Genomic DNA, 17,922 nt, shown 5'->3' with positions numbered 1-17,922 from the left:
TCAAAGCTGGGTCGAAGCTTTTTTGTGCTTTTTAAAAAATGGATATTGATTTATTTATTAGTAGTTCTAGGCTGCTTTTCATTCAAATGAATCCCAAAGCAACTTACAAACAATACACTGTAGTAACAGAACAGAACCCATGCGGGTGGCGCTGTAGGTTAAACCACAGAGCCTAGGGCTTGCCGATCAGAAGGTCGGCGGTTCGAATCCCTGCGACGGGGTGAGCTCCCGTTGCTCGGTCCCAGCTCCTGCCAACCTAGCAGTTTGAAAGCACGTCAAAGTAGATAAATAGGTACCGCTACAGCGGGAAGGTAAACGGCGTTTCCGTGTGCTGCTCTGGTTCGCCAGAAGCGGCTTTGTCATGCTGGCCACATGACCTGGAAGCTGAACGCCGGCTCCCTCGGCCAATAATGCGAGATGAGCGCCACAGCCCCAGAGTTGGTCATGACTGGACCTAATGGTCAGGGGTCCCTTTACCTTTTAACAGAACAGAATGTACTGTGCAGACAATGCAGCATAAATCATAGAAACATTTGTAACGTCAGTGAAACAATCTGCTCTGTTGGTACCTGTATAAATATAGGGATTTATTATTATTATTATTATTATTGGCTTGCCACCCTATATCTGGCACTGGTGGGGTTTTCAAGACTAGGAGAGGAGCTTGTGCGATTCTGAACTTATTTCTATGGTTTATTGCTGTGGACCACAGCATCAGTGAGAAGGCAGACATTAAATTTAAAGCAGGAGACCCTCTGCGATGAACCATTCCCGAGCCCTGGTACCAACCTGCCCTCAAAACTATCCTAAAGGCGCTCAGGAAATGCCCCCACACCTTGCAAAGGTGGAGGCATGCAGATTTATTTGCCAAGTATACAGTCTACTTACCACTTGGACAGGAAGCCATGGAGACAAAAGTATGATAATGTAAAGGCAGGGGGAAGACAAATGACATGGCCAAGCTCAGTTAATCTCGACGATCGCAGCCTCTCACCCTTTCCTTAATTAAGCAACACACCAGAGTGGGAAGCAAACTGGCTTGGCTAGTTTTAGTCATTTTCTCGCTAGGAAATTAAAGAGTTCTTTCAAACTCTTAAATTGCAAGATGGATAAGGTGAGAGAAATGGGCAGGAAGCTCTGGAGGGAAGGCAGGAATTGCTCACCTCAAATTGCTCACCGCCTTCCCCACTAAGTAAGATGCTATTAGCAAGAAATATTATAAAACTCCCAGATTCTCGGTAGTTCGTTGGCTATCTTCCAATGAGGAATTCTCTCTTTCTGGGCGCTCTCAAGGAACAGCAAACACCTGCTCTGCTTTAAGGACGGGTATATTCTTCCCTTCCATTTCTTCCTCTTAGTGTGGGTCCTGATGGCAAAATGGTCACACCCATAGGCTTTTTTAAACAATAGTTAGGGGATCTTTCGCTCTTCAGATGTGTGTGTGTGTGTGTGTGTGTGTGTGTGTGTGTGTGTGTGTGTGTATTGTAGGAGTTGCTGCCTGCTTAAATTGTAATTTTGCTGTCCGAAGCAGCATTTATATATTCTATCACTTCTTTTTCATAGAATAAACCAAGCTTTCTTTACTCCTTTGGTCCAGGGGTCGGCAAATTTTTTAGCCGTGGGCTGGTCCACTGTCCCTCAGACGTTGTGGTGGGCCGGAGAAGTGGCAGCGGGGGGGGGCTGGAAGAAGAGGTGAGGGGGGCAAGTAGTCCTCCTCTCCACCCCCCAGCCCAAACCCCAGTCCCTACCTTCCCAGGGGCTGCCGCCGCTTCTCATAGGTAGGCAGAACGAGCTCGTCCGCCCCGCTCTCTGGCCCACAGGAGCACCGGGGGGTGGCGGCAGAGGGAAGATGAGCGGCGAGAAAGGGCTGCCTCCGGAGAGGGGCTGCTTAAAATGGCTCAGCCCCCTTCCTCCTCTAGGCAGGGCGGGGAGAAGCCAGGAGGAGGGAGGGAGGAGGTGCTGCCATGGTGTGTGTGAGGGAAAGGGAATGGAATGGCGCAGAAAAGAAAATGGCGCAGCCTGAATGAACAGAATCCCCACGCCGATCCACGGACAGTCAGCAGGCCAGATCCTGAAGGCAATTGGGCCTGATCTGGCCTGCGGGCCTTAGTTTGCCGTCCCCTGCTTTGGTGGGAGAAATTCTTGCAGGCTTAAGGTTAAGTGTTAGCGTGTACAGTGGTGCCTCGCTAGACGAACGCCCTGTAAGACTAATTTTTCGCTTAACAAAGAGATTTTTCGAGCGGAGGTTGCCTCGCTAGACGAATTCGTTTTGTGAAAAATTCATATAGCGAATCACGGTTTCCCATAGGAATGCAATGAAATTCAATTAATGCGTTCCTATGGGCAAAATAATAATAATAATAATAATAATAATAATAATAATAATAATAATAATAAATTCAATGCATTCCTTTGGGATTCGCTAGACGAATTTTTCGTTATAAGAATTATATTCGTCTAGTGAGGCACCACGGTATGCATAACAAGCACACATTATAACTCCAGCAAAAGATCCCAATCCCTTCGTTGGTGTGTTTGTGAGGGCTTGGACATGCATGTGGGTTCAGACACTTACCGTTTTTTTGTTTGCAAAAATTATAGAATTCCTGCTAAATCTGTTGCTTTCTATGGAGGTGCGTTGCAGCCATCCAATTGCAAACTCCCCCTGCATTTACTGCTGAGTTGGCCAATCTGTCTCCCAAAGCGAGTAGGCTCAGAAATCGGAAGCAAACCGGAGAAGAACTTTGCAGGGGAAGGCAATGTCGTCAGGGTGCTATCCAAGCGACACTTTCATCTGTGCAAAGATTTCTTTTTGCCAAAAAGCAAACTTCCCCTTCTCCTCCCTGTGTCTACCTCTACACCCTCCCCAAATCTCCTTCTGCGGGGGTTTGGGAGGGAACCCAGAACAGAACTGTGTGGGGTAAGGAAAAGTCCTGTTGTGCAAAAAGAAACCCTTGCACTAAGATAAAAGTAAAGAACCCCTGGACGGTTAAGTCCAGTCAAAGGCGACTATGGGGTTGCGGCGCTCGTTTTGCTTTTCAGGCCAAGGGAGCCGGCGTTTGTCCGCAGACAGCTTTCCGGGTCCTGTGGCCAGCAGGACTAAACCGCTTCTGGCGGATTCGAACTTACATTGGATGCAGCGCGTCTGAGCCAAGAGAATCCAGGGCATTACGCGCAAAGCAAAATTCAGAAGCAGGAGAGGACTCACCGAATCGGATGCCCGCAGCACGGCCAGGACGAAAATGACGTACTTCTGACCGGGTTCCAAGGCTTTGTTCTCAAAGCCGTCGTGGCGCTTCATGTCCCCAAGGATGAAGTAGGAAGGCAGGGTGTTGAAGCGGGCGGCGATGTAGGGTTTGTGGAGGTCAAGCTGGCGGGAGTGGCGGAGGCTGCGGCGTTGCAGCCTGGAGATCTGAATCAACTGGGGAAGGGGACCACGGGGGGGGGGAGGTTCAAATCAGTTACGCAAGGCACCACAGAGATTGAGAAGAAGGCAAGACAGAAGCCTCCAGGTGCCCAAAAGCATGATTACTGTCCTCCTTTATTAAACTATACCAGCCTCCCTCAAAGGAGGGACCTGGAGAACGGTCTCAGAAGAAAATATAAGGGTCTGGACATTGTTTACTGAGACCAACATATCCCCCACTCCTGCAGATATAAATCCTTCTTCACAGAGCTGGAAGGGAACCTGAGGATCATCTAGTCCCAACTCCGTGCAATGCAGGCATCTTTCACTCAACGTGGGGCTCGAACCCATGACCTTGAGATTTAAGAGTCTCGTGTTGACCTATCCCTCAGGGCCGCAGACCTTCCTAGCGGTGCAGCAATAAAACTGCTAGCACATTTGCAAAGCTAAGCAGGGCCTGGTGAGGTTTCCAATTGGATGGGTGACCCCATGCTGAGATTCCTATATTGCAGGGGGTTGGACTAGATGACCCTCGGGGGTCCCTTCCAACTTTACAATTCTTTGGACGAATCGGAGACCAAAGACCAAATATGCCCCTGGAAGAGGGCTTATATTTGAAAATGTGTTGGGCCTCCACACCGCTATGGAAATTCCTTCTAAGCCAGATGTGGGGGGCATTTTTGGGCCTCTGCTTGTTGCTGAACTACAACTCCCACCATCCTTGGCATCTGCCCATGTTGGCTGTGGCTGATGGGAGTTGTAGTTCTGCAGAATCCAGAGGGCAGAAGCTCCCCCTCGCCACCCCGCAACAACCTGTCCCAAACCATCCATCCCTGGGCTACTTAAAACTTCCCTATGGACCACATTCAAATCTTCTCCCTGCGGCAATGAGGACTGGAAACTTGTGAGTGCCCACAGCTAGAAACATGCAGGTTTTGAGGTGCGGTACCCTTTCTCCTCAAGCTCATGGGTAGCTTGAAAAAGTTTCTGCTGGGCTGCTTCTACCCACCGCAGGGCAGGGTGGGGAGTACAGGACAAACACAAGTTTGTAGGCTTCTGCAAACATCCGGGGTTAACTTCCTCCAACATTTGCTGAGGTCCTAGAGAAGTGCTTCCCAAACTTTTTTGCCCCCCACCCCCCCCGGTTCCATAAACTCACCCCCAGTTCCCCCTACCCTATAAAAAGCATTGTTCAGAACAGTGGTTTGCAGAAGCCACTGAAAAGGAGAACAGTTAAAGAAAACCCAGAAAAGCAACATTTAATTGCACATTTATTCAAAAGCGAGTTGAATGAATTCAACAAACCGGATGAACTTTATAGAGTGATACCAGCTTTTCAAGTCATTTATTGCTCCAGCGCGCCCCCCTCCGCCTCTTTGCACCCCCTAAATCATCCCACTGCCCCCCACCATCGTAGAGCTTTGATCTACCCAAGAGGATTCTGGGAGATATCCTGGGCCAACCCCGAGTGTACCCAAGAGGGCTAGGGTGCGGGGCACATGAACGACGGCTGTCACTCACCTCCTCCAAGTCCATCTCTTCCGGACTGTGGTATATGTTCTGAAACTGGCCGCTTTTGGATTTCTTCAGGGGGACAACCACGATGAAGTATGCCCTGGCAGATCGGGAAAGGAGAAGGAACTGAGATGGGGAACAGGCTAAAAAGGAAAGAGAGAACGGCAGCGAAGCGCCAACCTAGCTAAGAAAAAAAAAGGTTAAAGGTGGAATGAAATACCATAGAATTTTAAGAGCTGGAAGGGTCCACAGGGGTTCATCTAGTCCAGCCCCCTGCAATGCAGGATTCCCCCCCCCCCCAATGTGGGGCTCAAACCCACCACCCTGGGATTAAGAGTCTCATGCTCTACCGACTGAGCTATCCCTCAATTGCAGAAGTGACGCTGCAGTTAAGCTTAGCATGAGTCAACCAGGTGATGCAGCAGCAAAAAAACCCCCAAAAAACCACTAATGCTATTCTAGGCTGCATCAACAGAAGTCTAGTGTCCAGATCAAGGGAGGTCATAGTCCTGCTCTATTCTGCCTTGGTCAGACCACACCTGGAATACTGTGTCCAGTTCTGGGCACCACAATTTAAGAAGGATGGTCAGCATGGGTTCCTGAAAAATAAGTCATGTCAGACTAATCTGATCTCATTTTTTGACAGAATTACAAGCCTGGTAGATGAAGGGAACGCTGTGGATGTAGCCTATCTTGATTTCAGCAAGGCCTTTGACAAGGTGCCCCATGATATTCTTGTAAAGAAGCTGGTAAAATGTGGGCTAGACAATGCTACCATTCAGTGGATTTGTAACTGGCTTACTGACCGAACCCAAAGGGTGCTCATCAATGGCTCCTCCTCATCCTGGAGAGTAGTGACTAGTGGGGTTCCACAGGGTTCTGTCTTGGGCCCAGTCTTGTTCAACATCTTTATCAATGACTTGGATGATGGGCTTGAGGGCATCCTGAGCAAGTTTGCAGATGACACCAAATTGGGAGTGGTGGCTAACACCCCAGAGGACAGGATCACACTTCAGAATGACCTTAACAGATTAGACAACTGGGCCAAAGCAAACAAGATGAATTTTAACAAGGAGAAATGTAAAGTACTACACTTGGGCCAAAAAAAATGAAAGGCACAAATACAGGATGGGAGACACCTGGCTTGAGAGCAGTACATGTGAAAAGGATCTAGGAGTCTTGGTAGACCACAAACTTGACATGAGTCAGCAGTGTGATGCAGCAGCTAAAAAAGCCAATGCAATTCTGGGCTGCATCAATAGGAGTATAGCATCTAGATCAAGGGAAGTAATAGTACCACTGTATTCTGCTCTGGTCAGACCTCACCTGGAGTACTGTGTCCAGTTCTGGGCACCACAGTTCAAGAAGGATACTGATAAGCTGGAACGTGTCCAGAAGAGGGCAACCAAAATGGTCAAAGGCCTGGAAACGATGCCTTATGAGGAACGGCTTAGGGAGCTGGGTATGTTTAGCCTGGAGAAGAGAAGGTTAAGGGGTGATATGATAACCATGTTCAAATATATAAAAGGATGTCATATAGAGGAGGGAGAAAGGTTGTTTTCTGCTGCTCCAGAGAAGCGGACACGGAGCAACGGATTCAAACTACAAGAAAGAAAATTCCACCTAAACATTAGGAAGAACTTCCTGACAGTAAGAGCTGTTCGGCAGTGGAATTTGCTGCCAAGGAGTGTGGTGGAGTCTCCTTCTTTGGAGGTCTTTAAGCAGAGGCTTGACAGCCATCTGTCAGGAATGCTTTGATGGTGTTTCCTGCTTGGCAGGGGGTTGGACTGGATGGCCCTTGTGGTCTCTTCCAACTCTATGATTCTATGATTCTAAGGATGTTGTTGACAAGCTGGAAGGTGGGCAGAGGAGGGTGACTGAGATGATCAAGGGTCTGGAAACCAAGCCTGATGAGGAATGGTTGAAGGAGCTGGGTATGTTTAGCCTGGGGAAGAGGAGACAGAGAGGAGATATGATAGGAATCTTCCACTATCTGTAGGGCTGTTGCATGGAAGAATGGACAAGCTTCTCTTCTCCTGCTCTGGAGGGTAGGACTCAAATCCATGGCTTCAATTACAAGAAATGAGACTCTGACTAAACATCAGGAAAAACGTTATGACAGTAAAAGCTGTTTGATAGTGGAATGGTCTCCCTCGGGAGGTGGTGGACTCTCCTTCCTTGGAGGTTTTTAAGCAGAAATTGGATGGCCATCTGTCAGGGATGCTTTAGCTGAGATTCCAGCATTGCAGGGGGTTGCACTAGATGACCCCCGGGGATCCCTTCCAACTCTACCATTCTATGATCCTATGGGATCGCCTTGCACCTATTCAACCACTTTGATTGGTGTAATTGGCACCACACTGCAGGTGCCACATGATAACACCTGCAAGAACTTAATTGTTTCATGTGGCGGCACTGAAACTTTGGAACTCCCTGCCTCTTGATATCAGGCAGGCACCTTCTCTGTATTATTTTCAGTGCTTGCTCGAGACATTTAGGCAAGGCCTGCTCAGATGTTTAGGAGGTTTGTATGAGTTTTAATCTGTTCTCTTGAGGTTTTAACTTACTTTCTTTCTTTCTTTCTTTCTTTCTTTCTTTCTTTCTTTCTTTCTTTCTTAAACGCTTTATTAACCATAGTTACATCCATACATCAAAGATGTTTTATAGTCTGTAAATCAAACTCATCAAAATAAAAAGAAGTATGTATCTTCATAAATTTGACTTCCCGTCCTTCTCAACCTCTTTTCACTCTAATAAACCTATTACCTAAATTTATCAGCAAAATCATAATAAAATATTAATATGCATCTATGTATATATATAGAGAGGGATGCGGGTGGCACTGTGGTCTAAACCACTGAGCCTAGGGCTTGCTGATCAGAAGGTTGGCGGTTCGAATCCCTGCAACGGGGTGAGCTCCCATTGCTTGGTCCCAGCTCCTGCCCACGTTGCAGTTTGAAAGCACGCCAGTGCAAGTAGATAAATAGGTACCGTTCTGGCGGGAAGGTAAATGGCATTTCTGTGCACTGCTCTGGTTCACCAGAAGCAGCTTAGTCATGCTGGCCACATGACCCGGAAGCTGTCTGCGGACAAACGCTGGCTTCCGTGGCCTATAGAGCGAGATGAGCGCGCAACCCCAGAGTCGTCCACAACTCGACCTAATGGTCAGGGGTCCCTTTACCTTTACGTATATATATATCTATTTTAACCCACTTAACCTTTATTTATAGAGCTTATTCAAAAGCTGCCACCAAATTTAACTTTCTGTACATTTTAAATTACAGCTGTAATTTTTGTGTATGATGAGGTTATATTGTCCCCCCCCCTCTTTTGTAAAACTGCTTTGGGGGTTTCCCATCCGACAATCAAGCGGTGTATACCTTTTATGAAGCAAAGGAAAAACGAACAAGCGAACAATAATGGACGCCTGCGACACTCCACAGGTTCTGCTGAAGTTGATCCGTGTTGAATTACCATGGCTGCACTCAATTGTATGAATCATTTCAACGACTGACTTTTGATGTTTTCTGATACCTCGAATCACTACAACTCCACTGATCTGTATTAATCATTTTGACAAATTTGCTTTATTTATATGTTAATCCGTTTGATAGCATAGTGATTGCAGTGTGTGTGTGTGTTTTAATGCTGTTGTGGTTCCCGTGAGCCACTTTGGGCTCAACATTTGTTGTTGGGAAAGCGGAACAGAAGTTTTAAATCAAATCGAATGTCGTTTTATTAGAAAACCAATAAAATATCCCACAACTTTTTTTAAGAACCAAAAAACGGGATATACGGCAATTTGTGTTTTTATTGTGTTTGTAATATTTTGTCCGGAGCCCGCCAGAGTGGCTGGGGCAACCCAGTCAGATGGGCAGCATATTAATAAGAAGATTATTATTATTTGTCTGTTTGCATTTCTTAGTACAGAAAATATTGATCTGATGTGTAGAGATCTTTCCTGTTCTGTTTAGTTCTGGAGGGTTCTGGAAGGTTTCCTCTCTTTGTGAAAGACAGTTCTTGTTTGGGTTATTCCTTCCGAGAAACTGAGCACAGCTGGTTTCAACAAGCTTCTGTTATCTCTTTCTGTCAAGGTCATGCTAACTACCGTATATTCCGGCGTATAAGACGACTTTTGAACCCAGGGAAATCTTTTCAAAAGTTGGGGGTCGTCTTATACGCCGGGTACAAGATCTGCGGTCGCCGCATACGGTGGGGGGAGCTCGAAAACGGCCGTGGACGCATTCCCGCCGTATGCGGCGACTGTGTAAGTGGCTGCCGCTTTCTTTCCTTGCAGGAAGAGGGGAGGCGCGGGGCTTTCCTCCCTCCCCTCCTCCCTACATGTAAAGAAAGCGGCAGCCCCTTACTCCCCCCCCCCACTCGCCTCGGTGCCTGGAAGAGATACAGAAAATTTTTATTTGGTGTGCATTGGAAGTTTGGGATATACTCGTTACGGCTTGTATATCCCAAACTCTATATTTTGACTGGAGAAGTAGGGGGGTCGTCTTATACGCCCAGTCGCCTTATACGCTGGAATATACGGTATAATAGTCAGGCCAGAAGGAGCCTGGTTTTTACTTACGTTCTCTTTCTATCTCTTTGTTTTGGTGTGGCGCTCTGTATGCCATAGTGTTAAGGTTTAGTCTTCTTATAATAAGTTCTTGTAAGTTTTAAGTTAAGTCCACTGCAACTGGATTTCTTATGAGCAGGGACAATCCTGAATGCATTGGATTTGTGACCATTATGCCCATTTGCCTTCAGCAGCAGCAAAGCTCTGCTGGGTGAAATACAATTGCCTCTGGTCTATTTTTGGGGAACTCGGCAACGTGTTTAAGCCCCCAACCCCCACCCCAGCATGACATTGTTGTCATCATTATTAGGTAAAGGGCCCCCTGACTATCAGCTCCAGTCATGTCCGACTCTGGGGTTGCGGCGCTCATCTCGCTCTATAGGCCGAGGGAGCCGGCGTTTGTCCGCAGAGAGCATCCGGGTCATGTGGCCAGCATGACAAAGCTGCTTCTGGCGAACCAGAGCAGCGCACGGAAACGCCGTTTACCTTCCTGCCGGAGCGGTCCCTATTTATCTACTTGCACTTTGACGTGCTTTCGAACTGCTAGGTGGGCAGGAGCTGGGACCGAGCAACGGGAGCTCACCCCGTCGCAGGGATTTGAACTGCCAACCTTCTGATCAGCAAGCCCTAGGCTCTGAGAAATAAATACATTAAAATCCCTGGCAGGGAGCTACGTGAAACCAGGCTTGTGGGCTGCAGGTTGCTTGACCTCCCTGCAACTTTTACGTACTGCGCGGGTGAATCTGAGCCTTTCACTTCCGGCAGGTTCACCATGATGCTCCCGTCCATATCGTGCCTGTAGGTCACCTCCGGCTTCCGGCTGAGCAGGTTGGCTGCCGTCGAAACCTCCACCTGCTGCTGGAGGTTCCCCAAGGTCCCCTTCGGACCTTTCAGGATGAACTTGTACGACATGTGAGGTCTTAGGTTGGTGATGAGCTTCTTAGTGGCGCGGCCGTCAACTTCAATCTCTTTGCCCTCATGCTGGATCTGAAGTTCGGGGGGGGGACAGGGGAGAAGCGAGTCGAGGTTTACGAGAGGTTGGCAAGTGAGGGAATGTGAACCTCGGGGTGAAAGGGGGGCCCCCACCCCCTACCCACCCCGACAGGTAGAGCACAACGCTCCCCAAACGTAATATAAATCTGTACCGTGTACGGAACGGCAGAATTGTAATTCTCGGGGAACTCCCATCCTAGGAGGACCGACGTCTTGGTCACCATCCTCACTTTGAAGTTTTTGGGGAAAACTGTTGGAAAGAAAAGCAGTGAGGGGAGACGGGGAGCAAGGGAGGCGGGGTGAAAAGAGCCACATTTTGGGAATTCCAAACAACCGGCAAGAAGCATCTTCCAACCAATCGGCAATGCCTTCCGAAATACACAACGCTACGGCTTCCGCCCAGAAAGGTTGCCCCTTCTGTTCCATTCCATTCCATCCCGCACCCAACCCTGGCGCCATGACATCACACAACGGGACACGCCCCTCCTCCCTGTGCCCGCCCCTACGTAGCTCCTGATTGGCTGCTGAGAAAAGGGGGGGTTGTCGTGTGGAGCTCGTGTTTCGTTTATCTCCCCTTCCCCTGTTTTGCGGTTTGCAAAAAAAAGAGAGAGAGAAAGAGAAAGAGAAAAAGAGAAAAAGCAAAGGAGAAAGCAGAAGAAAAGGCTCCTCCCACCTGTGATAGCGACTGCTCCGCCCAGCTGTCAATCAAGGAGGACTGTCTGGACTTGACTTTTGGAAGAAAGAGGAAAGAGGACTTACCTGCCGAAGGCAGAGAGAAGCCACCTGCCTTTCTAATTTTGATTTTGATTTTTTTTACAAAAAGGAACGTACTCACACGCCTGTCTTCCAAGCCAGCGGGGAGCTTAATGGCTTTTGATTTGCGGGACTGCGTGTTTTTGTTTTTATTTCATTTTTAATCGCTTTGTGGTGCTTTTTTTTTTTTACTTCTCTGCCTCCCAGAAGCGGCTCAGGATACAGGGAGAGAGAGTCACCGTGGAGAAGCCGGCAAGTCCTACCTTGGTCCAGGAGGAACGTCCGGTATTGGACAGAAGGGCTGTACGGCCCGGGACCTTTACTGGTGTGGGCTCGGATTTTAACATCATAGGCCGTGTTGGGCTTGAGGCCGTTCAGCGTGTACGAGTTCTCGGGAGACGGAGGGAGCTCCTTCTCCTGGGGGCTCCCGGAAGAGGCGGCCTCTCGGTAAGCCACAGTGTACTTGACAATGACCCCGTTCCTCTCGGCCATGACAGGGGGCATCCAGTGGAACTGCACGGACTTGGAGGTGATGTTGCTGGCCTCGAGGATCTGCGGGTAGCCCTTGGGCACGTCTTCCGGGATGGTGAGCTCCTGGACCGCTTCCTCCCCGAAGCCGGACCGGCTTTTAACGGCCAGCTTGAAGACGTACGTGGCCCCTCGGTGGATGTTGGTGGCGGTGTACCTGTCCTCATCCGAGGAGAACTCCAGCGTCGCCAAGGGGTCAACGTCCCGGCGACCAAACTGCAAGCGGTAGCCCAGCACCTGGCCCTCTGCGTCCAGGGGAGGCTCCCACTTGACCAGCAGGGCGTTTTCTTGAGTCGGGTGGACGGACAGGATCGGCTTCCCTGGGACTTGAGAACAGAAGAGAGGCAGACCAGGTCAGGAGGAGAGGCAGCAGTAAATCGCACACCGTCTTGATTGATAATGGGGTGCTAACATTTCTTTTGCTTCTTATTTATCCCTTGCTTTGTATACGGCATGAGGCAACACCCTGATGCTGCACTTTTGGGTTTTGGAATGGTCATTATGTTAAAATAATAAGATTTTGAAATGATTTTAAAAACAGAAAAGAAAGCATTCTGCAGTTGCCTTTGTGCAACAGCCCTGCCAAGAAGGCTGGCAGTATTGCCCTCCTAGGGATGCTCACCTGCCCCCTTGGTCACGACCAGCCTGGGTTTGCTGCGAGTGCCGTCTCCCTTCATGGTGTAGGCAGCCACAGTGATGGAATAGGCAGTCTCTGGCTGCAGCCCAGCGATGATCATTTCCTGGGGACGGGAATCCAAGAGAAGGAGAGAGAGAGATATTTTTTTTTTTTACCCTTTTAAATATCGAAGGCAGAACACTTTGAGTTTGGTGGTAGCGGGAGAACCAACAAGGGGGATTGCATGCAGGGAACACAACGCAAGCGAGAGAAAAAGGAAAAGAGGGGTTGCAAGGTTGCGGGAAGGAAATGCACACAGTTTAGCTACGAAAACACGCACGCACACGCACAAGCGGCTCTGAGGAATCCTCTTTATGCAAAACATGCAGCCGAGAGAGAGGGGGGGGGCTTTGCTCCTCCATCTGCCTCCCAGCACCTCTCCCTCTATCTCGGCAGAAAATGCTTCCGCTGTCAAAACGCTCTGCCAGGTTCTTCAAAGGAGTTCAGAGTCTCGGCGGAGAGGAGAGGAAAAGAGAACCCAGCAGCTTCAAGGAGATTAGAAACCTCCTTTTCACGTGCAAACGCCATGCACCCCTCCCCTCCCGACAGGCCGCTTCTGGAAAAGGATGCATGTGTGCTTGGGGGCGGTGGTGGGGGCAGTGGCGGGGCGGGGGCAATTTAATTCCAGACACGGGGGTGCCTCTTTGGACTGTGAATGCAGCTGCTTTGGGGTCCTGCCCCGTCAGCTCCAGGCACTTTGTCGGGGTCTCCCTGCCACGGGCGAAGCAACATCCAACTGCTGGGACCGCTCCCTTGTTTCAGAGACAGGAGGGCAGCAAACACAGGAGCCGAGGTCCCTTTGGCTCCCCCCCCCAATTAAACATTTGAGGGGGCCGGGAACCCAAAGTTCATGGGCATTGCCGTTCAAGTTGTGTGCCTGTCTTGTGATCAATCCTTTGGGCTGGGGCTTACCTGCCCCCTCCCCATAGGTAAAGGTAAAGGGACCCCTGACCATTAGGTCCAGTCGTGACCGACTCTGGGGTTGCAGCGCTCATCTCGCATTATTGGCCAAGGGAGCCGGCGTACAGCTTCCAGGTCATGTGGCCAGCATGACAAAGCCGCTTCTGGCAAACCAGAGCAGCACATGGAAACGCCGTTTACCTTCCCGCTGTAGCGGTTCCTATTTATCTACTTGCATTTTGATGTGCTTACGAACTGCTAGGTTGGCAGGAGCTGGGACCAAGCAACGGGAGCTCACCCCGTCATAGGGATTCGAACCGCCAACCTTCTGATCAGCAAGCCCTAGGCTTAGTGGTTTAGCCCACAGCGCCACCTGGGTCCCCCCCCCTCCCCATATTTCCCAGCAAAGGAAAGAGCGCTTCTGCCATGGGCTAAGGGAGGCCCTGCTGGCTTGCCACAGAGGAGGTGGGAGGGAGATTCTGTCTGATATGGCCCCTGGACAGAACAGGATGGTGCTGCTTGGAGAATCCTGGTTCTGCAAGGACACTGAGCAGTCTCTGTTCCTGTGCAGCAAGCGTGGGGAAGGTCCCTCCCCGCCCGAACCCGGGGGGGGGGGGTCCTGCATTTTCTCCTGGGCGACCTTAGGGGGCCACTTGTCAGAGGCGGGCAGTGCAATCTGCCAAAGAAGGCAGAGCCAACTAATGAAAACACCACCTTTGGACACTCTGCTACTTTCCCTACTTCCCCCTCTCCATCCTCCAGGCAAGGCGAACGAATTCCAGCCCTCTGAACAAACTACGCTTCCCAAGAAGCGCTCGGAAAAACATCGAAGGGGAGTGCGAATCAGGGCTGGTGAGGGGGTGGGGGTGCCTGGAGAGAGCTTCCTGGGCCAGGTAGAGAAGTCTGGAGGGCCAGATTTGCCCCAGACTGTACATGTGTGTTTGTAAGCCGTTTTGAGAGCTATAAAGCGGGAGAGACATCAAAGATGACAGCGGACAGAAGCTGCTTCTGCATGGCGGGCCAGTTAAACGGCCTGGCAAGGCCTCCCTTTGCCCGGAGCGATGCAAGGGAAACTGCCGGAAGGGGGCATGGGAGGAGAAAAAGGGCGAAAGTATGAAGTCCACAAATGCCATAGCATCACCAACGGAAGGGAAGGGAAGGGGGTGGCAGAGCAGAGCCAAAGGGTCACCCGGACAAGAAAGAGTCCGTACTTACGTATTCTGCAGTGTCATCTGTTTCCCACTGAGCAAAAGAGGGTATGCGGTTAAGGACAGAAAGAGGAAAGAGAAATGTGTAAGACAGAGAGAGAGAGAAAGTTTGCAGAGGAGCAGTTCGGAAGCATAATAGCCCGCTTCTCGGAAGCCCGTGAAGAGGGGGTGGTCCAAGGAGGGATGAGGTTAGTAGAATGCACTACTGGGGGGTTGGACTAGATGACATTTGGGCTCCCCCCGCAACTAAAATTTTATGATTCTTACGTAAGAAAAAGGCAGCATCTGGGGGACGACCCTTTTCGGAGCGTGGAACATTTTCAAGGTGAAAGGTTTGTTTTCAGGGGGTGGGGGGACGTCGCTCAGTGGTTAGAGCACCTGTTTGCATGCAGTCCCTGCCTGAAACCCTGGACAGCTGGTGCCAGTCCGTGTGGACGATCCTGAGCCAAATGGACCAGGGGTCAGGCTCAGTAGAAGGCAACTTATACTTAATGCAGGCAGAGCTCAGCAGAAGCACATCTTGCCTTGCATTCGGAAGCTCCCAGGTTTAACCACCAACATATTTAAAGGTAAAGGGACCCCTGACCATTAGGTCCAGTCGTGACCGACTCTGGGGTTGTGGCGCTCATCTCGCTTTACTGGCCGAGGGAGCCGGCGTACAGCTTCCAGGTCATGTGGCCAGCATGACAAAGCCGCTTCTGGCGAACCAGAGCAGCGCACAGAAACGCCATTTACCTTCCCGCTGTAGCAGTACCTATTTATCTACTTGCACTCTGACGTGCTAGGTTGGCAGGAGCTGGGAGCGAGCAACGGGAGCGCACCCCGTCGCGGGGATTCAAACCGCCAACCTTCTGATCGGCAAGCCCTCGACTCTGTGGTTTAACCCACAGCGCCACAGAGCTTTTTTCTCTCTTACCAAAGCAATTCAAAGCGCTCACAGTAAATAATCAAAGCACATAACGTTAAAAGCAATATGAAACAGAGCATTATCAACATCTGAAACACATTCTTTTTTTTTCTTTTGAAAGGCAGGATTAAAACATCCCACCCACTAACAAGAGGCTGCAGATAACTAAGAGCCGAAGTGTGGTGGGGAAAATGCTTTTGCCTTGTTGACTAAAAGTACCGAAAAGGCCTGTTTTCATGCTGCCACCCTCTAGAGCTCCCTTGCGGGGGGACGCACAGATAAAGGCCTTGGAGGACCATTTCTGGGTCCAGGTTGGTTCATAAGGAGAGAGGCGGTCCTGGAGGTTAATAATAATAATAATAATAATAATAATAATAATAATAATAATAATATATTTATTTAGTTATACCCCGCCCATCTGGCTGGGTTTCCCCAGCCACACTGGGCGGCTTCCAACAAAATATTAAAATACAATAGTCCATCAAACATTAAAAGCTTCCCTAAACAGGGCTGCCTTCAGATGTCTTCTAAAAGTCTGGTACAGGCATCCCCAAACTCAGCCCTCCAGATGTTTTGGGACTACAACTCCCATCATCCCTAGCTAACAGGACCAGTGGTCAGGGATGATGGGAATTGTAGTCCATAACATCTGGAGGGCCGTAGTTTGGGGGTGCCTGGTCTGGTAGATGTTTTTCTCTTTGACCTCTGGTGGGAGGGCGGGTGCCACTACCGAGAAGGCCCTCTGCCTGGTTTCCTGTAACTTGGCTTCTCGAGGCGAGGGAACTGCTAGAAGGCCCTCGGCGCTGGTACTGGGCTGGTCCTGAGCTGCATAAGGCTCCGTAGGTCAAAACCAACGCTAGATTGGACAAGGAAACTAATTGGTAGCCCGTGCAGTCCAGTCTGGGTGTCAGCCAGGACTTGGGTGTTATATGCCCAGGCTCTGAACCATCTTCAAGGGCAGCCCCACACTTAGCACCTTGCAGTAGCCTAACCCAGACGTCAGCAGAGAGTAGACAATGGATGTTAGGCTACCGTAGATCATTAGGAGAAGCAGCAGCAGCAGCAGCAGCTGTGCTCACCTGAGCGTCAGCCAGCATCACGTCCTTGATTTGGGGTAGACCGCTGGCCTCTCCGTTCTCCATTCGGATGTAGTGTACTTGGTAGCCGCGGATCTGCCCGTGCTGGCGGTTCTGGAGCGGCGAGCGCCAGAACACTTGGATGGCGGTCGAATTCAGAACCTCCACCTCCACTTTGCGTGGCGGGGCACTGGGCACTGAAAGAGAGGGAAAGGAAGGAGCCAGAGGAACAGAGAGAGAGAGAGAGAGAGAAGGAGAGAAGGTGCGTGTTTCAGCTTTAACGCAGGAAATGCACTTTTTCGGGGGGGGGGGGGGAGATCTCACACGAAGCTCAAAGCATCCTGGGTTCAAAGGTCCCGAGACTGGCTTCTTTGCCATTTAGCCCAATTTTATTTTCTACGCAAGCACAGCGGTTCAGGAGTGTCAGGTCCCAAAGGTGTATGAGTGAGCCTTATGAGTGAGTTGCAACATCTCCCTTATATCTAAAGGCACTAGTCCTCGTGGTTCTCAAGCTTGGGTCGCCAGCAGTTGTTTGGACTACCACAATCCCCAACCGCTGGTCCTGCTGCGTAGTGTTGTCATGGGGGTGCCTGGATGCAAAGGAGTGGTGGGAGGCACCAGTTGGGGAATGCCCAAGGGAACCCCCCAGGGGAAGAAGGCCCAGAGCCCGGCAAGATTGGCAGGAGGAGGAGAGGCAACAGGGTTTAGTGAGCAGGAAGAGGCCGAGGCAGAGAGCAGTCCAGACTCAGAGTAGGGGAACCAGGAGACAAGAGATGAGGCAGGCTCCTTCCTGCTGTGACCAGCTACCCTCCCCGCTGGTCTCCCAGAACCAGAAGAGGCATGAAGAGGGTGGAGCAGAGACATATAAGTTAGAGAAGTCTCAGATTGCTGGGGAAGGACCCGAAGGAGAGGCTGTGGGAGGGCAGGGACCTTCAGTTCTCGCAACTGCTTCATAGGGGCTAAGTCTTGCCAGGGCGAGTGGCTTTGCTCACTAGGCCTGGTTTCCTGGGCCGACCTCGTTTCCTTGAATAAAGTGTTCATTGACACCAGGTGTTTCATTGCTGACCGGCTCCTGACTAGCTCCTGGCAGCTAGGGGTGATGGGAGTTGTAGTCCAAAAGCAGCTGGGGGCCCAAGTTTGAGAAACGGCGGTCTACAACGAGTGGCCATTGGCTCATGTAGCTCAGTGCTGTCTATGATGATGACTAACGGTGGCCTAACCTGGAGCTGCCATGGATGCTGACAAGCAAAAGCAGGATTTAAGATAGGATACTATCTCGGCCACCCAGAATCCTTGGTGATCTGAGTCAGTTAATCCCACTCTGCAAAGCAGTGGTTCTCAGAAGGGTGTGGCGGGCTGTCAACATGGAAGAGGGAGCACGCTTGCTTTT

General features: G+C 50.2%; 1 protein-coding gene across 5 annotated transcripts in view; it reads right to left on the bottom strand.

Annotated features, from left to right (window-relative positions):
• PTPRS (protein tyrosine phosphatase receptor type S) overlaps positions 1 to 17,922 on the bottom strand; it is a 282,909-nt gene that overhangs the window by 52,597 nt on the left and 212,390 nt on the right. For 3 of the 5 annotated variants that reach the window (XM_088672957.1, XM_060275383.2, XM_035118880.3), the window contains 7 exons: positions 16,536 to 16,729; positions 12,388 to 12,505; positions 11,501 to 12,091; positions 10,637 to 10,734; positions 10,222 to 10,478; positions 4,928 to 5,021; positions 3,209 to 3,421 (listed from right to left, as the gene is read on the bottom strand). In XM_088672957.1, the coding sequence (XP_088529083.1) occupies positions 3,209 to 3,421; positions 4,928 to 5,021; positions 10,222 to 10,478; positions 10,637 to 10,734; positions 11,501 to 12,091; positions 12,388 to 12,505; positions 16,536 to 16,729 (1,565 nt within the window). The remainder of the gene's footprint in view (positions 1 to 3,208; positions 3,422 to 4,927; positions 5,022 to 10,221; positions 10,479 to 10,636; positions 10,735 to 11,500; positions 12,092 to 12,387; positions 12,506 to 16,535; positions 16,730 to 17,922) is intronic. The other 2 variants (XM_035118881.3, XM_060275384.2) reach the window with 1 other exon arrangement.

This window comes from Zootoca vivipara, chromosome 6, assembly GCF_965207765.1.
Source record: "Zootoca vivipara chromosome 6, rZooViv2.hap1.1, whole genome shotgun sequence".
NCBI classification, from domain to species: domain Eukaryota; kingdom Metazoa; phylum Chordata; class Lepidosauria; order Squamata; family Lacertidae; genus Zootoca; species Zootoca vivipara.
The sequence above is the reverse complement of the archived record's forward strand: the minus strand, read 5'-3'. Positions and strand labels throughout refer to the sequence as shown.